This window comes from Rhipicephalus sanguineus, chromosome 9 (assembly GCF_013339695.2).
Source record: "Rhipicephalus sanguineus isolate Rsan-2018 chromosome 9, BIME_Rsan_1.4, whole genome shotgun sequence".
Lineage (NCBI taxonomy): Eukaryota > Metazoa > Arthropoda > Arachnida > Ixodida > Ixodidae > Rhipicephalus > Rhipicephalus sanguineus.
Window position 1 is genome coordinate 17,077,121 of NC_051184.2, and position 27,935 is coordinate 17,105,055.

The 27,935-nt window shown below is 43.0% G+C and overlaps 2 protein-coding genes across 2 annotated transcripts; one reads left to right on the forward strand and one right to left on the reverse strand.

Annotated features, from left to right (window-relative positions):
• Positions 1-2,659: 2,659 nt before the first annotated feature.
• Positions 2,660-3,766, reverse strand: LOC119404661 (transmembrane protein 203). The gene has a single exon (XM_037671256.2). It carries the CDS (start codon positions 3,562-3,564, stop codon positions 3,160-3,162), a length of 405 nt encoding a protein of 134 aa, XP_037527184.1. The 5' UTR covers positions 3,565-3,766; the 3' UTR covers positions 2,660-3,159.
• A 200-nt stretch (positions 3,767-3,966) lies between these two features.
• LOC119404662 (lipoamide acyltransferase component of branched-chain alpha-keto acid dehydrogenase complex, mitochondrial-like) lies at positions 3,967-27,663 on the forward strand. Its single transcript, XM_037671258.2, is given in 11 exon segments — positions 3,967-4,130; positions 5,289-5,476; positions 6,979-7,163; positions 10,134-10,288; positions 14,065-14,155; positions 16,107-16,411; positions 18,513-18,590; positions 21,214-21,405; positions 24,894-24,965; positions 27,418-27,528; positions 27,530-27,663. Coding segments are annotated over 11 exon segments (1,515 nt in total). The 5' UTR covers positions 3,967-4,049; the 3' UTR covers positions 27,587-27,663.
• Positions 27,664-27,935: the final 272 nt, after the last annotated feature.

Here is a 27,935-nt window from a genome sequence, read left to right on the forward strand (position 1 = left end):
AATTCACAAGTTCACATGCCAAAACCACATTATGGTTATGAGGCACATTGTAGTGGGGTGCTGTAGGGTAATTCTTTAATTAACTGGGGTTCTTTAATGTACACCTGAAGCTAAGAAGACTAGTGTTATTGCATTTTGCCAACATCGAAATGCAGTCACCATGGTCGGACATGGGACCTGCATCCCCGAGCTTAGCAGTGCAACATGTAAGCTGCTAAGATGCCATGGAAGAAGTTGTGTAAGTGAAGTGCCATTCTACATATAGCAACAGAGAATGAATAAAGGAATCATCACACATGTTGTGTCCCCCCTTGTACATCATTGTTGCTTCATTGCTAAATACTATTTACGATGTGTTGCCAACAAGGCGAAACATGTACCCTGGGAGTTATTTCCTGATGATTACGCAGCAATACTACAGTTAATATGGAAGACCAAGTGTTCAAGCTGGCGCATTTCTTGTTCTTATGCTCTTTCTCAGCATCTTTGCCATTACTGCTGACGGCAAGGATGCTGAGAAACACAGAACGAATTATCTCGATTTTTATGTACAATCTGGAACAGCCACAAAAAACACAAGCAACATGTTACCGACTTCACTTATGCATGAAATCCAAGCAAGGCAATGCAAGGGAAAAAAAAGCTTGGATATGTGGACATGTTCCATGCTACAAATGCAATAACTAGATCTTGGTTTAGGCTGCCTGCCCTTGCTACTTTTTAATGCGATAACATTGAAGAGCTCGTTTTGCAGGAATTTCGGTGCCGGTGTCGTTGGTTGTGAGCGAAAAATCAGCATTGACTGTGAGCGAGAATTTCAGATAATGCAAATAAATAAATAATAAAAGAATTTTGGTTTGAGTGGGAATCGAACCCCGGGCTTCTGCGTGGCAAGCAGGTGCTCTACCACAGAGCCATGCCACTGCTTGGAACTGCTTCCGAAAAAACCCTATATGAATGTCATGTAATGCGAGGTGTCTAACGCATGAAATGTTGGGTAGCAGAAGCATAGAATCGCGCCAGGCATCAAGACTTGTGAACTGCACAACGAGTGAGTGTTTTAAAGGCCCACCAATTACAAAGCGCTCAGACATATTTAATCATCATCAGCAGCAAAAGCATCAACAAAGTGAGCAGCTGCATAGGTTCGCATGTTGCCTTACGGATGCATAGTGAGTACTCGACTGATTTGCAAAAAAGAAGAATTAAGGCGTAGTGGGCACTGCACAGCTGTACTTGCAGTACGTATTCTAGGATAGTTTTAAATGGCCAATGTTACGCGCACAGAGGCTCCTTTCCTTGCGGCATGATTGAGGTGTCCACCGAGAACCGAAGCCAGGCTAGCAATTGAGAAGGCGATACGCACAGGGCCCGATTACGCTATCATGTTCTGCTCTCGAGGCGAAGCTCAAGCGTACTCCAATTTTGTTTCTAATTGTATTAACCTTACAGCTAGCAAGATGGGTTATTGGTCCAACTATTCAGCATTTATTTTCAACAGCAAAGCTGTTTAAGCTAGCCGTAATTTGTGCAGTGTAGCAGAAAACTATCATCATCCTGAATGGGTATGTGCCAAAGACACTGGTCCCCTAAAAATGAAGAAGGCAACGATTAGACCAAGAAATGGCTGTCATTACAGGATGCCACGGAAATTGGGCAAATCCCATTACTCACCACTGGTTCACTAAGAGAGAGACAGAAAGCTATAGAAAAAGAGAGAGAGAAAAATTGAGCGATAAAATTGGAATAAAGACATAAAAAGATAGAAAGACAGAGAACAATATAGAAAGAGACAGAAAGAGAAACACGGAAAGAGAAAGAGATAGAAAGAAATAGAAAGATCGAGAAATAAAGAGAAAGAAAAAGCAAGAAAAAAAGCAGAGATAAAGAAAGGGAATAAAGAAAAATAAAGATAAAAAGAGCGAGAAAGAGAAAGAAATAGAAAGAAACAGATACAAAATAGAGATACAAGAAACAAAGAGAAAAAAAAAGATAAAGAAAGAAAAAAATAATGAGAAACAAAGAAGGCCACCCAGCTGCACACTATATGATCTGCCCGACTCTTGGCCAATCCCCGTTTTTTTCCCTCAATAAACGTTTTGATATATATGAGTAAGCAGGAGCCAATCATCACAGGAGCAGCATCATCATTATCTTCCTTCAGGCTTGGCACGACTAGTACGAAGCTGCCATACTAGGGAACGGGAGAGGCAACGGCAGCTGCGAGAAGGGCCCGAAGCGATGAAAGCCCTACGCCAACGATGAAGTGCCCCTAGATCTATGAGAGGTGCGAACGCTCGGTTCTGGAGTTTGCACATTCGTGTCACGACTAACCTAGCTAAAGCCTAGCAACCTAGAAGCAACCAGGTTAGACTTCAGAATCGTCCAGTTTCGCTGCTTCAAGCCTTGAACGACATAGCGCAAGCTTTGCCAATTTTTTAATTGCTTAGGTAAAGTTATTTTTTTTTTATTGGACTTGAACCTGGGCACATTTGAAGCATGAGCTCCCATAATTAGGTATTAAACGGTTCTTCCTCACGATGTGCATAAATTTTTTCTCCCATTAAACTCACTGCATCACAAATGCTCCTGTGAATAGCAGGCGAAAGCATGTAAGAATGCCACAAACACTTCTATAAAGCACTGGCACACACAAATATTTTTAAAATTGTAGAAATTGCATTTATTACACGCAGGCTTCGGCCAAAAGTTTCAGTGCTTTCAACCTTTCTGCAAGCTTCTGAATCTGCTAACAGAGGTCAAGATAGAAACCTATAGTCTTCGTACACAATAAAATGACTTGCACAGTTCTTGTATGAAAGATATGTACAACACTCAAGTCACTAACCAAAAAAACCTGCCAGAACATTAGCAGGTGTCGTTGAAAACCAACAGCCTTAAGTGTGGTAGTACTTCAAACATAACTCCGTCTCCCTCTTAAGTAGGCACTCCAGTCGAGTAAATGGCGTTTTCAGACCACATCACTCCGCCTAAGTCACGTGACTCCGAAATTATAAACCACCGCAACGTAACGAGAAATAAATAACTTTCGCAAACAAGATTTCAGGAACGTTCTTCGGCGCTTTGTACAGCGAGACAACAGCAGCAGAGTTGGCTGGAGCTCTTCGAAGTGACGTCACTCAAAATGCCTAACGCCCGTCAGTGCAGATGACAGGCGCGCACCATGACGAGCATGAGAAGAATAAAGAGCGGCGCAAACACCTCCGAGTAGACGAGACTACTCTTTTGTCCTTCGGCCTTGAGGCACAGCAATAACTTAAAGAGAAACATTAGCAGCAGTTGCATAAAGCTCCACACAGCGCGAAAGGCGCCCGCCTTATAGACGCCTTCGATGTACTGACGTATGAAGACGATGACGCAGAAATAAGCGTTCAAGCCGTCGCAGATGAACAAGGACACAAACACCGTCCACCAGGACACGTCGAACGCCTTGTCCAGCTTGAGCACGACCATCACAGAGAACAGGGTGATGGAGACGAGGTGCACGAACATCTCGAACACCGTCATGCCCAGCCATCGGGCCAACTCCTTCAGCTTGAACATGGTGGCGACGCACCGCCGTCAATTTGCTCGGAGATCATTCAGCGCCGTCAGTCCGGCATTCCTTTTGCGTCCTCCCATAGCAGTGAAACGCATCACTCGAGCGTTCAAGCGTCATTACGGCCACATTAAACGCTTTGAGGAAGTCATACTTTCTGACAACCCCAGCCCCGTCTGCAATTTGTTTATCTTGTTGAAGCGACTTCCCTCGATTTTGGATTTGGCTGAACCAATCGGTAACGAGCCAAACAGATCCAGAAGAGTTCATTTGAAATGAAAATTAAATAATTGAACTATCAAGATCAGCTGCGAATGAGCGCATAATTTTGTTTAGACGCTATTAATTGCTATCTAATTCCATGCACATAACGTGAAGCAACATGTGAGGTTACTTTCGCTTAGCAATCAAGCCGGTTTGAAGTCCTCTGCAGAAGGCGAGGTGGCGTGTTGTCTGCTGTACAGCCAGGTGCTGCGTTGCAACGGGTAGCATGGCAGCGGTGCTCTTTCGACTCATTCCGAGGGATTTCAGGCTCGTTCCTCGAGAAGTCCGGCACCAAGCGTCCAAATGGGTGACTGACTACTTTACCTTACTATTATTTACTGCCTGCATGATTGCAGTACACACCAGAGACCAGGTTGCGCCAGCGTAGTAAACTCGATTGGCAAGGTATCGTACGTACCATCTGCTGATTATTCCAAGGTATCCCTTTGCGGCAGGATAATCACGCCACCACAGACGTGTTTTTATCGGGCAGTCGCTACACTGGGTTCGTTGGCCTCGTTTGAAGCGAGTGAAACTTTTGAAACTGACAAGCGCGCGATGTGTGGCGTGATTACCGGCTCTTTTGTCTGAATTATGGGCGAGAGCCACCGTAGCCACGACGAGGGCCGAGCCGTTTGGCACGATTTTCATGGCTATCCTATTTCTCGATGTGGTGTAGGCAGTTGCACAAACAACAATGAATTGTATGGACGGTCAATCGTTGACGAATACGTGCTTCGTACACCTGTTGATCGCCGTGAACTTGGCGGAAACTCACTTTCTACTTCAGTATATGCAGTAACCTACATTTCTCTGGGCTTTCTTTTTTTTTTTCGATCGGGATTAACTTGGTACAGCCTTTAATCTGCCTACTACCGACGACGTCGTCTCATATCTCTCATATTCTCACTTATTACACCAAGGCTGTGCATCGTACTTCCGCGACTTTGCTGCTAACGCATAACCTTGTAAGCCGCAAAGTTATGTGCAGCACAGTTAGATGTTCGTTTGTATACCACGCGCATGCTGCCCTTACCTCTCTACTGTCGTACATTTAAAATGCACCTGAACTAAAGGTTACTATAAACACTGCAAATAACAAATGCAACAAGGAAACCAGGCGATGATTCGCAAGGCTGGTTTTGTTGTGATCGCAGGTTCGTATAACGGGATATTTGCGTTGGTCTTTCAGCTCTGACTGTGCTTTCGGAAGAATACAAGTTGCACGACATTCTACTTCTTCTGTTCCTACTATAATCTAACAAATCATGCTTCTTGACTATCACCCAGTTTTGTCTAAGGACGTTGACCCAAAAACTGTACACTCAAAATACAAAACCTGAGTAAAAAAAATTTTTAATTTTTGTTTGTTGCTTACATGTACAGAACACTGGTCTACAAAAAATTTATGCCTTTGCATTATTGCCACTCAAATAGAGTTACCGAGCTACATTTTAATTCGCAGCATTTGAGACGAAATCTGCATGTCTCACGCACTGCAAGCAGTATTCCACGTCGTCCGGTGGCATCACACGTGCGAGCCCGTCTGCCTGCATTACGGCCCTTGCACACCAGCCCGTGGCTTCAGGAAGTTGTGGCATTCAAGCTCTCTGACATCGGCGAGGGTATCAGCGAAGTGACAATCAAAGAATGGTGGGCCTCATTTCAATTGTTCTTTGCATGGGCTGTTTCTGCCCATGGTTGTTATGTGTGAAACTTCATAGTCAGTAGAAGACGTCATTAAAGTAATAGGTTATAAAAGCCAATGCCTTGTACAGGGAGCCCAAATCTGTGAAGTGGAATAACTTCCACTGTTTGTTTGGGCTTCCTCCTTTCTTTTATGAAAATAAATTTGACATGCATGACACATTGACTGTGCCCTTCATTCTGTGTGTGGCTATCGTACACTAGCTTTTAGATGTACTGTGTGCTGTGAAACGATAGAATATCTTTTTCTTCTTTCACGGAACTGTGACCTATGTACTCGGAAGCCTACAATCAAATATACTTAGAATGAAGCCACATTAAATCCAAGAGTAACTTCGCTATTTCCACTTCATGATAATCGATGATGTCACATTGCGCACTGCCGTCATCATAATGCTTCATGGCATGCGCTTCTGATTTCTAGGTGTTTTTCTTTATATCTGTATTATTTCATGTTCAAATTGTGCTATGAAAACAAATTTTCTCAAATTCTTTTCATAAATGTGATAGGCAGTGTGCTTTGTGGTGAAAGATGAAACCGACAAGCTTGCACATCATGGTCGTGACATCAGTTTAGTCACCAGGCTAATAAACGTTTTTTTTTTTTTTTTTTTGTTTTGGGCCTTCTGTTCCCACATAAACATGCCATGGTTGCTTCCAGCTGTGCACTCATTTTTTAGTCCAGAGTGATCTTGCTGCTCTGAAGTTTGCTTAATATGTGGCGGAATAGCAGGGAGGCAAAACTTTTTTTAGTAGGCTGGACGACAACAGGGAATCAACACATCCGCTCGGTTTGAATGCATCACGAAGAGTGATTTATTTGTCCGCTATTTACAATGCTCTCATTGAGAGGGAAAATGAAAAGAAACATAGAAATACAGAAACACAAGCACAGTCAAAAGAGTTTTCTCTGCACCCCGCACATGCAACAGACTTGAAGAACAGAGGGAGAAAACGCTTTCCCTGTGTTGGGTGACGGTCCCTGTGGCTTTCAGTGTTCTTGCACGGGGTGGGCGCGTAAGTCGAAAAACGACGATGTCTAGGACGTTCTCCGCTCTTCCCGTACTCGTCGTCGCCTCCAAATTGCCAGCCGCTGCGGTTGCAACCCCGAAAACGCGTCACCCCGAGTTGCCCTTCTTCCTCCTTTTCGCCGCGGGGTCTTCCAATTAAAGCTGCTCCGAAGTGAGGGGCTGCTTTCCAATATTCGACAAATACAACATAATAAGCATCTTTAACTGTAGCATACCTGTCATTGCCACTGCCTCCAATTTGAATTTTACTGTAAACAATAACGATCAACAAATATAGACGCAGCATGCTTTGAAATCATGCCATTTGTCTGAGACATTAGTCACCTGAATAATACACCAGTGCTTCTTGGCAGAAGCTTACCAGTGATTGAAATAAGTTAGCATACTTATCACACACACACTTTATGATATGTCCAGGTACGTCAAGCTCGGCGACACGGTCAATCAGTTTGACAGCATCTGTGAAGTGCAGAGCGACAAGGCGTCAGTTACTATAACAAGCCGCTACGATGGCCGAATCAAGAAGCTGTACCATGAAGTCGATGACATCTGCAAGGTTGGGTCTCCGCTCGTCGACATCGAGGTTGACGACGACTCCCTGAGTGAGCTGCTTTTTCGTTCTTTACCCCTCATAGAACTGGCCCAGTGTGGCTCATATGGGACAAAGACCCAACATAAATAACTGCTGCTTACTGTATCTTCTTTCGTTTGGACACCGTGAAAGTAAAATCAATGGCACAATGCCGCATGTTCTGACAAGGACTTTTTCCTCACATAGTGATGTTGGCACGAACACTTTATTTTGGAAAAGTGTAGCTCCTTAGTGGTGTTTGCAGCAAGAAAAGAAAGCTAATGACCATGCCAAAATTTTCTTGCTATTAGAAAAACACTTTCAGGAAAGCATTTAGAATTGACATGTACAGAGCCTACAGGAAGAAACTATGAGCATTGTTGGGCATTTTTGTTATTGCATTCTAATAAGAATTATCTTATGCATGCCTTCTACCAGTACTATAAACGAAGTTTAGTGTCTGAAGGGTTTAGCGCAGAATTATGAAGACGGGACAAGTAGGGAGAACACATACACAGGCGCTAACTTTCAACAAATGATTTATTTGAATCCGGATCACACATATTTATACACCTGAGAAAAAATCATGCATGCGCAGGTACAAGTTTAGTGCTCATTTCACAAAACTGTATAGGGAAACAGGAAGTTTATAGCTTGTCTGGCGGTCTACTAGCATATTCATGCAATATTGTCTCTAGTTTTTTTTTTTTTTTCAGTACCTACAGCGCCCGCGTGGGGCATTAGTGTAGGGGGGAGATAACAATTTCGAAATGCAGAAGGGCGACAATCGATTAACACTGAGGTGTACATAAAAGAAATACAGATACATAATGAAGCATCCAAGGGTGACACGTAATAAGCACTGACGTGTGTGGAGATATAGCAGCAAGGAAAACATATTGTATATAATAAATGCTTACGCACACACACACACACACATATATATATATATATACACATGTATATACACACACAGATAAATGCAGGTGGAGAGAAGCGAAAAAAAAAAAAAGAACTCGAGCTTAGATCGTTAGAAAGATCAAACGAAAGTGTAGGCAACTTTAAATTGTGCTCAGATTACGATAAAATATGGTCTTCAAGCGCAGTGGCGAAAATTTCCCTGGACGCGGCTACGATTTGTTGAGGTAGTTTGTTCCATTGCCTAATTGATCGCGGGAAAAATGAATATTTAAAAAGGTTATTAAGGGGGGTGGGTGATCAGTACGAGCAGATATATGCGTAGGCTCCGATATGTTGTTTTCTTTGTGAATACCCGTTAAACCATGGAATATTTTGCGAAACAGAGATAAACGTAAGAATTCGCGCCTGTCTTCAAGAAGAGGCCATCCCAAAGTATTCCTGATTTCGAAAGATCTCTCAGAAAAGTGGCAATCACCCGCGACGAAACGGGCCGCTCTCAGCTGCACGCGTTCTATAGCGTCGATGTTCACCTTAGTAAAAGGGTCCCAAGTGCTGCACGCGTACTCCGAAAGTGGGCGTACATTCGACATATACAGGGTTTCTTTCATGCTGGCCGGTGCTTGTTTAAAGTTGCGTCTCAAGAAGTTTAGCGTGTTGCTGGCCCTTGTTACGATGTAATCTATGTGGGCATTCCAAGTAAAATTGCTGGAAAAAATTACTCCTAGGTACTTATATTCCGTTACAAGAGACAGCTGTGTTGTATTCATGACATAGCTTGCCATCAGGGGGCGTTTTTTGTTTGTGAATCTTACGAGGTTGCATTTGGACAGGTTGAGTGTCATGTTCAAGTCAAACACCAAGACATGATTTTGTTCAGATCATTTTGTAGCAGTTCACTATCTGATTCACTTGAAATTTCACGGTAAATGCAGCAGTCATCTGCGTATAACCTCACCTGGCAAGACAAATGTTTAGTAAGGTCATTGATAAATATTAGAAAAAGCAGGGGCCCTAAGACGGACCCCTGTGGCACTCCAGATAATACAGAGACTTCGGAAGAGCGGACACCACCAAGTATCACGCGTTGGTTTCTATCTAACAGGTACGCTTCCAACCACTTCCAGAGGGTATTTGGCAATTTGAGGTAGGACAACTTTAGTACTAATAGGGTATGAGATACGGTATCGAAAGCTTTCCGAAAGTCTAAAAAGATGCAGTCAACTTGCAAACCCGAGTTAATAAAAGCTGTAGTGTCATGGCAAAATTCTATCAGCTGAGTGTCACAAGAAAAGCCAGTCCTGAAGCCATGTTGCGTTGGGATAAAGAAGCTATTTTCTTGACGGTGTGCCATTAAATTCGTATAAACAAGATGTTCTAATGTTTTGCAAGCAACGCTTATGAGTGAAATTGGCCTGTAGTTGCATGTTCTCGTTTTTGAACCACTTTTGTGAATTGGAATAACATTTGCAGTTTTCCAGTCCGAAGGTAGAGCACCAACTTGAAGAGATATCTTAAATAACAGTGTTAAGAAAGGGGCGACAGACAATGCACAGTTTTTTAGAACGAAATTTGAAATAAAGTCAGGACCGGTAACCGAGTGGATGTTTATCTTCCGTAGCAATAATGCGATACCATTTTCGGACAGCACAATTTCCCTCATCTGAGCAAGCTCACTGACGTCATATGATTTGGAAACTGCGGCTTTTGTGCATGAAAACAGAGTGAAAGTAAGCATTGAAGGCCTCTGCTTTTGCGAAAATATATCTGCACCGTAGGCTTTTTCATCTATGACGTCAGGGATTGCCTGACGTCATAGCATGACACCGCTTAGAGAAATTGTACCTTGTGTGCAAAATCTGCATACTGGTCCTTCTCATATCTTGTGTGCAGTGCCTCCGCTGGGTTCATTTCCTACAATTTATTAACTTAGAATCGAGCTACTTCCTTTGACAACTCTCTTTCTACTGCTATGTTCTTTAAGAAACCTCATTCATTATGAAATCTGTAGTCAAGGTGTCCAAGTAACTTTGAAATCGATGAAATAAAAAAGTGAACAAGTGAGGGCTTGCCATTTGAACAGGTTCGTCGGATGATGATGAAGTCCAGGACCAGGACATCAAATCTCAGCGCAGTGATGAACAGTCCTCGGCGCCCGTAACCAGTGAGCCTGGTGATGGACAAGGAGACAAAGTGCTCACAACGCCTGCAGTTCGTCGGATAGCCATGGAGAACAATGTGAGCACAATGCCTATTTTATCTCTATCCAAATCCCGTATATGCTGATGTAACGGTTGCACTTACCTTTTCTTGAGAAAATGACAGATTCTAGGATGTGATCATTATGAGGGCTACAATTTTTGGATAAATTTTGAGAATTAAAAAATGTTGCAGGTCAAAGTTTTTGCGATGGCTGCCCTGTGAATATAACCAAAGAATCAAGTTTAGCAAGGCCCGCCTTTGTAATAAATGTACACATTCACTAGACTTTGCATGAATGCCGGATAGCTTGACGCATACATGAGGGATATTGAAAAATGGAAAATAAAAAAATTAAATGAAAATCACTCATTTGAACATCTCAGATGCCTAATCTATGCTGTATCAAAACAATTTAGCTAAAAATTCATGATCCCGAAAAAGTAATTGAACATGAACAAAACTGCAAAATTAGCAGAACCACCTTAGTAGTATCGCTGAAAATTCAGTTTCACCTTTGTGTTTTGCCTTCCTGATGCCGCGCTTCCATGAAGTGGATGCAAAGGAAACGGCAAATGTAAAGATAAGTAATGAAGGCCAGTCTGACAAAATTCACAATGTATGCTGTCCCCTGTGTAGCAGCTGTTGCTCTGACAACTTCTGCACTGACAGTGCCAGTGAAATGCCAGGCTACTAGGCTTGCTTTGAAAACCAGCTTGGCCCCACCGTTTCTATGCTGGATTGCTTCATGATTGTAAACAGCAGTGAATCGATGCTCATTTCAAAAAGTTCATAACTGAAACCACACTCAGGAAGCAAAGTGCAATCCTTATCTCATCATAGGGTGATAAAAAGAAGGGGTATAGTGTTGGTATCAAATGAGTTACTAAGATCGTACCCTGCTCAAAAAAGTCTGATGCAGTTCATGCCCACTGGCAGCACAATTCTTTTGCTGGAGCACACACTTAAGGACACAGGGTAGGGTAAAATTTTTTTTTTAAAGCAAAATTTGTTTGGAATGATAAGGCCTTGCTTTAACAATGTCCAGTACCCCACACATTTTTCCATAGTATTTTGATTGAGCCAAAAGCACCAGGTTTTCAAGACCAACTGACAAGCAGCCAAGCTCCCTTTTCTTGTGCCGTGCACAACCTGAGCTTTCTGCCTAAGGTTAATTCTTTCGAAAACGAAACTGGTAGTTTCTCTGAACTTAGCATGTTTTTTTTTAAAGTAGTCTGGCTACCTAAAATCACATCACACAGTTTTTTAACACGTGCAGCATTTACCGTATTTATACTCGAATCTAGGCCGGCCCCTATTCTAAGCCGACCCCCGAAATTCGCAAGTCAAAAAAAAAAAAAAAGAGAGAAAAACTTAATCACTGTATTCGAATCTAAGCCGACCCCCTCACTTTCGCACATCGTTTTTTCTAAAAAAACATCGGCTTAGATTCGAATAAATACGGTACCAAGTCTACTTGCCTTGCGTGTTCGCGTCACGTATGGAGATGCGGTTCTGTGCATTTATTTGGAGTTTAGTTGCACTTTTGTTGATTTTGTTGTGGCGGCAAAAGATATTCTCGTGTTGACAAAGTCAAAGAAACTCTTTAGAAAGCGCAGTATAATTGGAAATCGACACACTTCGGCTACTAACAAAAACGAGACTAGGAGCAGTCGTGTGATCACTTCGGCAAGTAAGTTTTGTCCTCATTCCATGTCGCCGTAAGGACAAAATGTTACTTGTAGTGAAAATGGCTACGTTTTGATTGACGTGGAGCTTTTACAAAGCGTGATTATGAGTTACTGTGTCTGCATAGCACGCGGAGTAACCATGGCACTCGTAGAGAACAGAATGGATCATGTTCCTTAGAATGGGAGCCCTCAGAACTGCCACCTTTGAAACTCTTCTAACTTTCAACAAGGCCTGCATGGCCCGAATAAACGTTCTCAAGGCCATTTGGCATATCACCAAGGCGCAATACTGTGATATAGTTCGGTGAGATCGACCACCGGCGACAGTACTTTGAAAATAGTGAGACAGAATATATGACAAAAGCGAGGGAACCAACAAAACAAGAAAAGAAGCAAAAAGCTGATTCGTGTGATGACTATGTGGCTGGTTGCTATTAATTAAATTGTTCAGTGCATTTTCTTTTTGAACAAAAATGAAATAAACTTGTTTTTTCTCTTTAATGCTCAATATCTCGGGATCAATTTTTTTTTACATTTGCCCTATTATCGGAACAATTTTCGAAGACAGAAGGCTGATTTTTACTAGAATAAACTAAGCACCAATGCAAAGCCACGAAGCTAGAATGATGTATGTATGTGGAATAGTTTTCATTGTTTGGCAGTTTTATTTAAAGAATAATGACAAAGTTTAATTACTTTGCTAAAAAATTGCAAAAATGTCAACACTTGAAATGCAATTGTAGTTCTAGCTCCATAGTGAAAAGAGATGCTGACAAACAAAATGAAACAAACTCGAATGCTTCTCATGTCGTAGTTTCAGAGAAAATAGGTCTTAAGAAGCCTTAAAATACATGGAAGGTATAGGGCCTACCCTGTGCCCTTAACAGCCTAGGCAGGTGTGTAACTTGGATAAAGCTTTAACGAGCTCAATGCACTGGGAGCAGTGGCTGCCTCTTATGCATCTTTGAAACGGGCGGTGCAAAAAAACAAGGACCAAGGAAAGTAGAACACACCACACAGCACCTTTGTCCTTGTTTTTTTTTTTTTGTGCCGCCTGTTTCAAAGATGCATAACCTATTCCAACTTGCCCAGACATCACTTCTGGCTGCCTCTTAAAATGGCGAACATTTGGTGCTGTCACAGCTCTCTCTGGTATCAAGATCAGGGAGCAAATATTACGCAGGGTGAAAGAGATACCGATGATCACCTGCTTATCACAAACATTTGAGAGTGCAAGCATTATCAGAGTAAACATGGCATACACCTCGCCACTTATGGCACGAAAAGCAAGTTATTGCTGCTTGTTAGGCAGTCTTCAGTAAATTTTTCCTCTCAAAATATCATGTGCTTTACATAGAGGTAAGTAATTGTGGAGTTGCAGTGTGCTATGTCATGATTAAGCGGAGCATTTGCATTTCTCCTGTTCTACTGCCTCCTCATAAACACCTTCGTTTGACATGGCTTTTTGTAGCAGTTGGAGATGCGCCAGCGAATGTTGTAGTATGTACAGCTACTCTGTTGTACTTCCTCTTCTTGTTTTATTACCTTCTCTTCACTCTTAATCATATGTGGAGTTTTACACACCAAAAACATGGTGTGATCATGAGGCACACCATAGTGGAGGGTTCTGGAAATTTTCACCACCTAGGGTTCTTTAACGTGCACCTAAATCCAAGTACACAGGCCTCCAGCATTTTCAGTTCCATTGAAAATGAGACTGCTATGGCCAGGATCGAACCTGCGACTGCAGCCAAGCATGGTAAACACTGTGCCACCACGGGAGTTCATTATCCTCACTCTTTGTAATACAACCTTAGTCAGGGGTACACATTCTTTTTCCAGGCGCTTAATGTAGTACAAGTGAGTGTAAAAAATACGCCAGTCCAGATGCATTTTGCGATACACAGGACTAAAATGTCTGGCGAATGTCATCGGAGCCATATACTCTATGAGCTGTTCTTTTGAAAATTCAGTCTTGTAGCCTCTGACTACCAGATGGTATGCGAAGATGTCATCCTGAAATAAAATGCCCCTTAGTAGTGCTTATCTGTGTCTTTAGAGACGCGTGCTTCCTAGAGTTTATGCCATTCACATTTTTACAAAACAGTATTGCTATGCTCACAGATACGTCTTACTGATGTTACGGGCACTGGCAAGGATGGACGTATCCTGAAGGAAGATGTCCTGCGCTACATTGAGCTCAAGCAGGCACCAAGTGAGTTTTCTCATTTACTTTGTTAGGACCATGTCATTGCATGTTGTTACAAGATATCTGCAGAACCTCTCATGAAATGTGTCTTGTATGAAAGGGCAATGCTGTTCAAATGCTGCCGTGCAAAATTAAATGCCATCACTGCTACACCTTTGCCGATTTCTTCCTCTTACTGCCATTCTTGTTTTGCTGCAAAATATGTGGGGTGTTTTTTTTTTTTTTTTAGACAATACAGGTTTTTTATAAAAATGCTATGATAGTGAGGCCCCTGCCATCTTCGCAAACAAACTCTACGCCGAGGTGGAAAAATTATGCCATATCTAAAGTTGCATTAGAAATAGTAAATAACAAAAACTCGTTAATAAACTTTTATTGCAATAGCAATTATATGGACAGTCTCGGCTGATTTTTGCCGTCGCCGTCGCCATGCACCGTATATGTATATGTCTATATATATATATATATCAAAGCCACAAAGAAAAATAGTTCAGAAAAACTTTCCGACGCGCGGAATCGAACGGGCGACCTCCCGCTTTCCAGCGTGCGGCGCTAGATGGTTAGGCCACCAGCACAGTCTTTCAGGCTGCTAACGGCGAGCTATTTATGTACACCACTTACATCAGCATGCTTTCTTAGTTACCACATAGATAGCGCGATGTGCACGCGTGGCGCGCTTTAAAGATCGTCGCCCCGTTCCTGCGAACGGCGTTGCTCTTCGACCTACAGGGCGTGGTCGCCTTCGTGCGTTTATCTCGAGGAAAGAAGGGGGCTGCCAGGGAGGTGGAGCCTGGTGGAGCGGGGGGTTGCATGTCTTGTGCTTTCCCCGCGATGTCCGCGCTGAAGTCACAAAGCGTACGAAGGTCACTTCGCTCGCTGCAGCGGCCGCGTTTGCGAAAGGAGCGCGCTGTTCGAACAGAAATAAGTAACAACTGGGACAGTTAGTTCGTGCTCGTCCTGTGTGTACCTGTTCGTTCGTTTCGTGCGTCCTGCTTTATGTTTGAGCAGTGCGCTTCCAGTGTCGAGCTGTGACGCATGATGGTTCGCGCTCGTCCTGTGTGTGTTCTTTTTGTGCGTCCTTTGTGCTCGAGTGACATGCTGGCAATTTTGAGCTGCTTTCCGTTCTTCGCGTTACATTCCAATTTATTGCTATCGCATTCATTGCTTCGCCATTACGGTGAAACTGTGACTTTTTTAATTATTAACTTTAGGGCCATTTATATGAAAGAGTTGTGTGTGTGTGGGGGGGGGGGGGGGGGGGGGGCGTGACAATTTATGGCATGCCCATTTTTTTAATTGTAAAAAATGCATATATTTTTAAATAATAATCATCAAAATTCAAGACCCCGATTGATGCAATACCGAAACTGAGCACACCGGGAGTGCAGGAAATCCGTCAGACCGGAAGCTCACATGACACTTTTTGAAAAAAGGCGCGTCGCAGCAGAATATGGTCTGCAAAAATGCTGAGTTGTCCCAAATACCCAAATGAACCGCTTATTCTTTGCGTTTGGTTTTGCAAAACTTGGTTGCAAAGTGAGACAGCCCAAACAGGAAATGCACGGAACAGTAGAAGTTCACTGTCAAAAGTTTGTTAGACTAGGTAGTTTGTGGACCTTGCTATGTAAAGCTGCACTGTTGCCACCCGCTAAAAGTGTACCTCACGTGTCTTTTCACAGCGTAAGCATTAAGTCTACGCTCCGTACACAAGCTACATCTACACAACACCGTCCTGTTGCATTCCTCTCTGCATCTGTACTCTAAGACATTTTGCCTAAGAGGTGGCGATATTGAAGGATGTTCCTCTCAGCTGTGACATCAGGTACTATACAAGTCTGCGTGATTGGCTGGCACATCTACAAATCTTGTGTTGGAAGTATCTACAGCTAAATCCTTACAGGTTCACAAGTTATAGGACACTAGAATCAATGTCTCATCAGTAATTCTGGTGATGCAGAACCATCAGCACCAGCGAAGGCAGCTACACCTGCAGCTGCTTTGAAGCAGGCAGCACCGACGCCAGCTCCAGTCCCTCAGAAGCCAGTTACAGTCAAGACCCTGAGAGCTGTTGAAGACCGTGTTGAGCAGGTGAAGGGTATCCGTAAAGCCATGGCCAAGACTATGGCACAGTCTCTGGCCATCCCACACTTTGGCTACTGCGACGAGATCAACGTTACGCGACTTGTGGAGCTGCGGCCAGTACTCAAGCCACTTGCTGACCGCATCGGCGTACGGCTGTCCTTTATGCCTTTCTTTGTGAAGGTTGGTGCTCCACATTGCCATGTGTATTCTCTTTTGCATAGCACTTTTTACGTTGTATGTATTGTCACTGTTATGTTGCCAGCACTTTCACTACATGCACTATCAACATACAAATGTTCGAAGCGAACTGTCATCGTTGAACTCTCTTTGTTGAAATGATCATTATTTTATTTAAAGGGCACAGAGCTATGGCTGTAGTTGAGCTGAACACGAATTATACACTCACTACAGAGCTAAAAATTGGTCTAACGAAATGTGATTTTACGAAGTTCCCAATCTAACAAAAAAGCTTCTATCCACCGGCACACACTCATAGGGTTCAGCGTTGCCATCAACCGAAATTAAAAAAACTAACATGGCTGCCAAACCTTATTTAAAAAGCTTTCCCTTAGATAAGTGGGTGTAAAAAAGTGATTTATTTCTAATTTTGACACAGACTGGTTTTTCTTCTAATGTTAAAACAACGAGGCACCTTTGTCACGGCCCTAGCCTAATTTTCACAAGGCTGCACACCGCACCCATGCACGGACAAAAGGACTGAGCAGTTGGTAGCACTATTATATACCAGGTGGCACTAGGAGTGGCGGTGGCTCCTTTCATTATATATTTCGTGGTTTATGCGACAGATGGCAATCATCATCTCCCCACAACTTAACAGAAGGAATAGGGCACCAATGAGACGAACACAGGAAGTGACACAGACAAATGCCTTGTTCGTCTCGTTGGTGCGTTATTCCTTCTGTTAATGTGCACGAACTAGCCCAACAAAATGGTCCGCTTGAATACCTCACAACTTTCTTGCTTGGCCTGCTCGCACAATCACTGCTTTCATTCTTCGCGTCATTCCATATCGGCAACCTGTCATAGTTTCATGTGACCTTCTACCTGGCATGCATCACCCAGACATGGGGCCTTCCATGTATGGGCCGCTCTCGGGCCGCCCTTGCAGACTTTTCACACGCAGGCATGAGCTAGCATCAAATACAATGCCACAGTAGCTTTTTGATGTTGTTATGTTGCAATTTTATATTTGGAAGCACCGAATAGTCCCTTTCTCGATTTTATAAACTGCCCAATGTAAAAAAATAATTCAAGTGGTCATCACTTTGTTAAATTGAGTTTCAACTGCAGTATTAGTGCTTATGCATGCATAAAGCTGAACACTGTTTATACAGCAGAACCTTGTTGATACGTTTTTCACAGGAACTGGAAAATAAAATGTATAATGCAAAAATCATATTTACCAAGGCGGTTAAAATTATGAGGAAACTACCGTATTTACTCGAATCTAGGCCGCCCTCGATTGTAGGCCGACCCCCAAAATTTGCAAGGCCAGAAAAAAAGAAACTTAATCATGGTGCTCGAATCTAAGCCGACCCCCCCACTTTCGCACATCGTTTTTTCGAAAAAAAACATTGGCTTAGATTCGAGTAAATACGGTATGCATACTCCATCAGCAACATACTTATACTGAGCAGCGTTGAAGTAGCTGGTCAATTTATGCTGCGCTTTCTTCTTTTCAGCGTCTAGGAGGAAATTCTGCTGAAAAGTTTAAAAAGAAAAAAAGAAAAGAAGCTGATGCGCAACATGCAGATCGTAGCTTATTGGAAGGAAGTTTGAGCTAGTATACCGAAGATTAAACGTAGGATTTCTAGATATATGTATACAAGATCCACTTTCGCGGTTGTATTATCCAATTTGGGGCAAAAAATGTGATTGTAATAAATGCATGAGAATGCATTATTTCCGAGAGACATTGGCCAGGAGTAAAAATAAAAACGTATTATACAGAATCGTATCAACGAGATTCCACTGTAATTGGTAACTATTGTAAGTGGATGTATGAGTATAATCCATGTTTCTCTCTTTCTTGCTGTAGCAGGGCATAATTTGTATAAGCTATAACTAAGCCTTGAAATTGCTGCAGTTGGTATGCCTATGTAACTAAGGCTTACCACTGCTTTCCTGTAAAGTCCCAACAGCCATAATTGCAACCTCAACTTGTGTACTATTGCATTTTGTGCTGCTACATGCATTTGTCTTACTGTATTATCATACTTGGCAAGGAAGTGATGCATCACTTATGTTTTTCCACTTTTAGGCACTGTCCGTGTCACTGTTCGAGTACCCCATCCTCAACGCTTATGTGGATGAGAAAGTTGAGAATATCACGATTAAGGTGAGCCCTTTGGATTGTCCATTTTTTTGCGGCTTTTCAAAACTTCTGCAGTCTCAAAAGTGATTGATCGTTACAAGTAAGAACTAAGCTTCTAAACAAGGGTGGCACACGTTCTCATCATTTTTTCTTTCTCGCTCGTGTGTGGGCTCTGCAGAAAGATCACAGATGCATATTTAGGTTCACCCCATAAACCCTTTTTTCCATTGTACGGACACTATCTTGCATTAAGGGGTTAATTATTAGAGGAACAATTGACACCTGCATTTCCAGTTTCAGAATGTTGCTCCAATACCTCAGCATCAGTACATTACTATGACATCACATGTTCTAAAGTTATTTATTTTCTTGTATTTGAGCCATTGTCATGCAGCAAAATTTAATAATGCTATAGGTGCACGTTGAAGAACATAAGATGGCAGCAAAGCTTCTAAAAACTAGCCAAGCCTCTTCTCATGGTAATAACGGCTTTTGCAGTATTGTGTAGCGGTAATATAATTAACACAGTTTACCGGAGTATCTCATAAATCCAGTAGTATGGCAAACTGGGTGAGTTCGTAACTGTTCATTCTAATGTAAAGCACAAATGAACAAGCGCTTGTCCCGTTTTCCTGCTCCGTCCTTGTTCATTCACGCTTTACGTTAAAGTGAGCTCATAAATCCTTCCTAGATGATCCAGTGGGCTGTACTCATTCACTGATGCTTTCAGAGCTGAATAAAAAAACAGGGATAGCAATGATATTTTGGCCATTATAGAGGGTACTGCTTCACAAGGTCATCTAACCTTTTGCAAGGAGCATCCATTAGGCACGATTTCTGAGCTGCTTTCCCCATTAAGTTCGGTTACATTTGCATGAACGTTTCGAGAATGGTGTAATGTCGCCTTTCTGTCAAAATGTTTAATTCATAGTGGTGTGTCATGGTTTATGAAGATTTACGTTCCTCATGAGCACTGAACTGGTTGTACAAAGCAAAAGAATGAATTCTAAAGTTTTGAAAGGGAATATCTGAAGAACAGAATTGTAGACATTACTGCAAGGAATCAAGAAACCACTCACCTCAGTTGGCATAAGTTGCACTGTAAACACAAGAAAAAAAAGAACGCAAACATGTTACCGTATTTACTCGATTCTACCGCGCCCTTGATTGTAAAGCACACCTGTTTTCCGCAACCAAAAAAAAAAAAGTAATACATCGATTGTAACGCGCACCCATTTTTCGTGAGAGAAAAGAAGAAAAAAAGTCCGTAGGAGTCAAACTTCGCACATTCAGAAGAACAAGTGTTTGGGTTTTAAAGAACTAAAGTTTCAAAAAAGTAAAACACAAAGTCAAAAAGCGGACCTTGCCGTTAAAACTGTCACCACTACGGCGGCGATACGAGTCGCGTAATAGATCAGTCTTCGTCGCTGTCTGACAACTCCTTGTCGCTGTCAACGCTCTTCGATTTTGGGAAACCGGCCCTGCTTTGGTCCACTGAAACCTTTTCGTGAAGGTTTGCTGTAAAAAATCTTCTGCTTCTGTTTGCACCAGTCTCGCACGCACGTTTCAGGAACTTCGAACGACCGCGATGCGGCCCGATTTCCGTCCGTCTCTGCACATGTAATAACTGTTCTTTTAAATGCGGCATCACGGTGCACTCGTCGAGTATTTGGAGTCGACACTTCCAGGCCGTCGATGCGAACGCAGAACGGGATGAAAATCTCCTCAGCACACGTACGAACTGACACAATAATGGCAGAAATGGCCAAGGCACGTAGGAGGCGGCCATTTTGAAATGTCGATGGCAATATGATAACCGAGTTTCTTTTTTTTCGGTACTCGATTCTAACGCACATGCGATTTTTGGACTCGTTTTACCGGAAAAAAGGTGCGCGGTAGATTCGAGTAAATACGGTACATGCTTCTTTGGAATGCTTCCTATTGTTCAGGTATATACGTATAGCATAATTAACCCGATAAATTCTCTGCTGCTTGCATCAAAAGTCATCTCTGTGTGCTGCAGATAGAATACACTCATATGCAACTTTTTGATACAAGACTAAAAATTTTGTACATTGTTTCCTTCTACAAATATGACAGGCATGTTCTCGCATAACGATTGAAACCTCTTTCAAACACAAAATTTGACAGTCTGCCAATAACAGAGCTATGCTGCTTTATCACGAACTTCTCATTTGTTTGCACGTATTCTTTCCTTGACAATTTAACACGATTTCTCCAATCCCACAATGGAGATTTCATATAATGCTAACTGAGTAAACCACCAATCTTATGTACAAGCCAGTGCATTTCAAATGAGCACCAGTATGAAAACTCTGCATCAAACTTTTGTCTATCAAAGGCTCTTCCACTTAACAAGGTCGTAGCATAGTCACTGTATATAGTGATGCACATTGTAAAGAAAGACAATGGCATCATGTTCACATTGCAGTAAGGGTAAATGAATGGATACCAAAGGAGGAAAGCCAAGTGAGGATAGAGAATGACATAAAATTCATGTGATCAGTAAATATATGCAGTTGTTTGGTGGATATGACAAGCGAGAGTGCTTTGAAGGGCAGGTTTGTACTTCAGAGTAAATTTCTTAATGCTCATAGCGATGACAATCATGTTCTGTTTGCACTAGGGCTGCCACAATGTTGGCATCGCCATGGACACCCCAAATGGCCTTGTGGTACCCGTTGTGAAGAACACGGAGTCCAAGAACATCATGGAGATTGCTGCCGATCTCAACCGGCTCCAGAATTTGGGTGTGGCAGGGCAGCTGCAGCAGGATGATCTCTCTGGTGCCACCATCACGTTGTCCAACATTGGCGCGGCAAGTCCTGGCTTTCCTGATCTTGTGTTGGCTACTGCGCTGCATATATACCTGCCAGTTTATTATTCTGTGGTTTTGGTCACGTGGCAGAGCCTTGGAATTGAAGCTTGACCATTTCTCATTATCATCACCAAATTCACATTGAAACCATAAAGTTTTCCTTGAAACTGGTGAATCCAGAAAGACTGTGGTTTGCCAATTGAACCAGCCCTCACCCCAAACATAATAGGACCATCCCTGTTATGGCTCATTCTTACACTCAACACCATTCCTTTTTATAGAGGAAAGGTGGCAGTAAGCGAAGCAATTGCGAAACACTACCCCTTCCTAGGGAATCGACCAGCACTAGCAGAATAGCAGAGAGAGTCTCAAGTATAACAGTAAGCTACACTCAGAGCTATTTGAGTGTCTGCCAAGTGAAGCCTGTGCGATCCAAAAAGTTTCGCTGAACATCAGCAAACTACTATCACAGCCAAAACAAAAAAAAGACTCATTTCTGCCATTGAATAAAGGAACTAATAGTACCATAAAACCAGAATATAAGACCCCCCCCCCCCCCCACATACACACACATGCTTGGAAAAAGAAAGTACATGGAATGGCCACAGTAAGTGATGGCCGCAGCAAATGTGATTTCAAATGCTAACAGTGACATACCATTCCAGCTATGGCTACGCAGTGGTCAAGCCCCAAAAGCAACTTTTCTCATTAATGTTGCATGTTGTGATGCTATCCTTCTGGATCGTCCAGAAGGAAATGCTTTTCTCAGGCACCCAAACTCGTGCTTTTATTCTACTCAGGGCTCTTATTCTACTACCACGAAAGCCAACATGGGCTTCATAGAAAGCGTAGACATTTTACATCTGTTTTGCACCGTGGGTACAACACATTCGTATCGTTCAGATATACATCCACGTTCTGCAAGTGTGGGTGTATAGCCCACTGGTTAAGACACTTGCCTTCAGAGCATGGGGACCCGTATTCAAACCCAGTCCCACCAAGAAAAAAAAATGTTTTTTTTTTTCCGCTTATTTCTTTATAGCGATGATCATCTTACGTGATGGAAGGACAGACAGATGGACAGAAAGTTTTTTCAGTTGACATAGAAATGCTTGCGCATTTAAAATGCTCAAAAACACACAGAAAATATCATAGTGGGAGTTTTTCAAACTCCTCTGGGAGAATAAGCATTCTGATCTTACCCTGCTTAAAATGCACTGACAGTAGCACTGACAATTCTGTGCTGATTTCATTTCTTCAGCAGTGGTTACTCTTCACATTAATAGACACCTTTGTTATTTACCCAAACTAGGCTAGGGAGCACTTGACTTGCACGTGATCATTTGTAGCTGTTTACATCTTCTTTCCAAATGTTGTCTATAGATGCCAACCAGATATATTCTGTCTTTTTTTTTTTTTTTCATGATAAACCCGTTTATAACGAACTCGAAAGTGTCGCGAAAAGTGGTCGTTATATCAGTAGTTCGTTGTATATGGACTCGCCCTTAAAAACGTGCGCTTAGCGGCCAAGCCGTTTTTTTTTCCTTTGTGCACTTTTGTTAAAGTGCTAACAACCCCTTCGGTGACAAGCTAAGCCTTTTCGCGTCATGAAGCGACGCCCGCTGCGTGCTCACGAGTGAATTAACCGCCTTTGCAATGAGCCGACACCGTTTCACCGAAGCGCGGTACCGCGACGTGGAGCCGATCATCCCTGGCTAGTTGCGTGCAGCGCGTCGCCTACTCGGGTCGCGGAGTCACTGCCGGGCCGCTTGCTGTATGCCGTATGCGCGCGTTTGTACGTTCTTCGTGCTTGCTTCACTCCGGACCGCGCACGGGTGCGGCGACTAGCCTCTTCGCTCAACGCGGCGAAAACAAGTATTTTCCAAGCAACGCGCACTCTACGACTCCGCGATGCTCTCGCGGCCCTGCACGACGATGCGCGGCGCACTTGAGTTGTCACCTAGTCAAACACGCAGTGTACGCTCGCTGTCAGTGCATCGACGTTTCTCGGTGCCCGCGTCGCTCAACAACAGCGAGCTAATTTCGTTTCTACAAAGCGACGCGCACTTTAATGCGGTCTCGCACGACGCGGCGGCGGCGAACTTGCGAACGGCAGCATGGCTAAGCATGGTGCGCTCGTACCGCCGTCAATCCGCAGTGTACAGCGTAGTACGGCGTAGTACGCCACACGCGCAGCCGAGCAGATATCTACAGATGACTGTGATAAGGTTGTCGGCTATAAGGCAAAATGGCACGTTCATCGACGGCCGCCACCTCGCCTTCGCTCTTTTCTGATGCTTATCCGCGAAGGCATCGCCGCAATCGCGCGGAAATCGTTATCACCGATCGACCGGTCTCTGCCGTTACCGGAAAGACGGACGACTTTTCGCGGCACATTGTGGCGTCGACGAGTTTAGGGACGCAGTGAACCTTTTTGCGATGGAAAGTTATCGCGGTTATCACTTCAATTGCATTTATGCCTTCTTGCGTTCCAAGGCATTGTTTGGTTCATCGCGGGCGGTCGTAGCTGCAGAGAACGGCGTCAGGAAAGGTCACCGTGCAAAAGGTGACCGCAAGGCTTCATGCTGCCTCCCTTTTTTTTCTTCCTCACTGCCATTCTGCCACTGAAGAAAAAAGGCTGGAAAGTGAGCGACCTCGCTCGTAGCGTCCGAAATCTGCGTGCGGTGCTCGCCGATCAGGGATATCTTAGCCGCAAGTAAACTGGAGCGGGGCATGCGCGAGCGCGCGCCCCTGTCACGCTTTAGAAGGCATATTTTAACTTTTTTTCGCTTCGTATGTGCCATATTTTTACCGCGACCGTGTCTGAAGTGTTCGTTGTAAGAGTAGGAGGCTTTGAAAAATGTTCGCTATATCTGGACGCAGCTTCAATGGTTAGCATAGGAAACTCGTAAGTGCACCCAAATATGGTCGTTATAACCGATAGATCGTTATATGTGGGATCGTTATAAGTGGGTTCGACTGTAATTTGTTAGCAAAATCATGGCGACCTGTTTACAAACACAGGTCATGCAGGGAGCACGAAACAGTTAGGAGTTGAAACTCTGCTATATGTGGCAATCAGATAGTGTCTTGCTCCCACGGAGCAGCTATCATGCTAGCGGCACCTTTCAGTGAACAAGGAAATTGTTGCCGTTTCAGTTGCCATGGAAACTAGGCAATTGGGTTGTTCCTGTTCGGCCGTGTGATGTGGCTTTATCCAGCCATAAGCATCCTTTTCGCTGTGGCTCCCACAAGGTGCTGCCACTGCATGCACATACTGTTTTTGTAACAGTCACACTTGCTAATGATTCTTGCTCCAACATGATACAAGTTAAATGATCCAAGTCAATTCTCGTTCATAAATGTACGCTGTCTAGTGAGCTGGTTTTACTTCAGCTCATGAAATCTGTTGCATGATTGCTTCTAGTGCCATAAAATGTAAGTGCAACAGCAAATGTGTTTACTGTTCTTTTCTTTGCTTTTTCCAGGTTGGTGGAACTTATGCCAAACCTGTCATTGCTAGACCAATGGTGTGCATTGGAGCAATTGGAACAATTCAGGTATATATATATATCTAAATTGATGGTTCTTTTATTGCCATCCTATTCTCTTTTTTTACCTTACTTGATGAGAGGTGCTGTGAACCATCACTGGAAATTCATTGCTAAGCACAAGGCTGTACCTTCAGTCCTGTCAAGAATAGCCACATTTCCATGGGCGTGAAACACAAAGCTACTGCAAGATCCCATAAGGGTCGGAAGTAAACTGGGATTCATTATTGTGCAGTCAGTCTCAATTCATTTTCACCTAAAAAGAAGCAAATTGCAGGCTCAGAATGCGTGTACAATGAGTTTTTTGTATTCGTTTCACGCAAGGAAAACTAATACTTTTCACGTTGGTCCCGGAACGCGGCGGGAGCTTCCATCTTGTAGGATGTCATATAATACACTTTAGCTTTGAAAAGGTGATTTACTGATGTATCCCTAAATTCTGTGCATCGGCACTATATTAACAAACTAGCACTCTGACCCCAAATGCAGGGTTATAAGTCCTGTATTGTTAGTTCAACAAAGCAGTGCTTTTTAGGTATTCTATAGGCCTTGAAAATCATTCAGAAACAATGATGCCAGTATAGTACTTATGGCTCTTTCTGCCGGAAATTACCATAGAATTGCTGGCGACTGGTGAGAGAGCAATTTGCATCATCCACTTAAACGTGATTTTCTCGCTCATTACCATTTTCACAGTGCAACTGATCATGGTTTTTAGGCCAATTATGCTGTTAATGTGCAACAAACAACAAAGGGTACAAAGGAATTGCTGTCTAGCTTGCAGTGCTCGACGTGGGCCATGCACGCTTTCAAGAGAGTTGCTTGTTGGGCAAGTTGGTGCATGCTTACGCTCGAAGAAAGTCACTAAAATACGGAAAGCGGAAAAACTGAGAGGCAGAATTATAGACAGACTGAGGTGGCTACTAATAACTGTAGTCACCGTTGTGTAGCCACCTCTGTGTTACTACTGTCTCTACTTCTGCCTCTCAGTTTTTCCTTTTTCCCCGTTTTAGTGGCTTTCTTCAAGCGTAAGCATGCTTTTCTTCCTGGCACATGATGACAGCACTTTGTAGTCACATTTTTGCTTAATTTGGCTAAGCAGCTGCAGCTATTGCATGGTTCACTCCTTGTTCAGTTACATAGTTATCATCGTAAAGAGGCAATGGTGTACAACCAGCTACTGCATTCAGGTCTCTTCTATCAGTGAGGCGAGGCCACGCTCTTGGTGATATTGTTTCCCAGTGTTTTTAGACACTGCGGCATATTATGCCAGATAGCAGTGATGGATACAGTTTGATGTTCGACTCTCGGTTCGCTGATACACAGAAGACTACCTCTTTGACATTAGCACGTCAAAAGAACAAATCCTTTGTAAATGACATGTGAAGCATTTCTTTTACATGACTCGGTTGCGCGTGGTCACACCTACATATCTACGATGCAGAATTTATGGAGCACAGTATCAGTGACACAAATCAATCAGATTTTTCAGTGATAACTTATTCCTTGTAGTAGTGAAACATTTAGTATATGCTTTTCGCAGGAAACATCACACGTTGCGACATTTCCAAATTTCAAGTTAATTATTCAAAATTTTACAAAATTTGGTTTTTTCTCAATTTCAGTGCTTCTAAATCTTTTGTGGCAGGCTCTGTAACAGTGGATGTCCCTTCCATGTGCAACTGAACCTAAAACTTCGTTAGAATACATTACATTGTGTGTTATTTGACGTATTTGCTGACAGAGAAAGCATTTCTATTCGTATTCAATATAAAGGTAGAAATAGAAGCATTAACAGAAGACATTTGCCTGTAGAGACTGTTGGACAACGGTCATCTGATCTTTCAGTTAAGACCTTGGCATTTACGAAAGATGTTCCGACGCAACAATAAATGCTTTTGACACAGTGCTGGTCATACATCTGCACACCATATGATCTAAATGTTTTAAATGAAATAGCTATCAATTGCAGCAGAGCTGGCTCTATGTGTATCAATGTGGCATTCGGTATAAAAATGACCAAGGTACATCCATTATACAGGATTCCTTACCCTGTACGAGTAATGCTGCTTCTACCATTTTAACTTGCACAAGGGGCATTTGCACGTTCGCCCCGCCTCAGCTCAGCAAATGTGCAACCTCACAGCAGATTGCCTCATGCTGGGGCAAAACCTCATATCTCGTAGTAGAGGCACTGATCTATCGCCCCTTAAGCAAGGAAATAAACAAAGATTATGAAACATGTACATGTAAAGAAGGAACTATGCCAGAAGATGTGCATAGCCAATTGAACTTACAGTGAAAACATACAGAGGGTTGTAATATTCTTAACATATAAAATATTTTGGATAATTATGTGTTAGGTCATGTGAGAGCTGTTTAAACTGGAACCATAGGATCTTTTCTGCATCATTACTTCATCATCCCTGACTGTAAGATCTCCTTTTCTTGCCGTTTACAGAAGCTGCCACGATTTGATGCCAACGACAATGTAATAACGGCGCACATCATGCAAGTCAGTTGGTCTGCCGATCACAGAGTCATCGACGGTGCAACTATGTCACGCTTTTCGAAACTTGTGGAAGATGTACCTGGAGACACCTGCGATGATGCTGGTCCACCTCAAATAGACCTCAGTTATTGTGCAAATGTACAGTCTGTGACTGTTCACAAAATCAAGGAACAGTCCTGGACTGGATGGCATTGCTGCTACGTGTCCTGCACTATCGCCTATGGAGCACTTGTGAATGGCATTGGCTTCTGGACGCGAGTTACACACCATTATCCAATGAGGAATGGTCAGCTACACACGGATGGCATTTTCTTGCAATGCCTTCTCCGCTGCATGTCCAGGCCAGAGAAACCAGGGCACCTCGGTGCCTGCTAGGCAACAGGGCTTCAAGTGGCAGTGATCGAGTGTTGTATCCAGCAGATAAGCAAGGTTGGTAACGAAAGCTTTTCAGGACCGAAACGTGCACT

Bases quoted from the DNA above. Each gene is read 5' to 3' on its own strand.
- LOC119404661 (XM_037671256.2), bottom strand. From the start codon at position 3,564: ATGTTCAAGCTGAAGGAGTTGGCCCGATGGCTGGGCATGACGGTGTTC.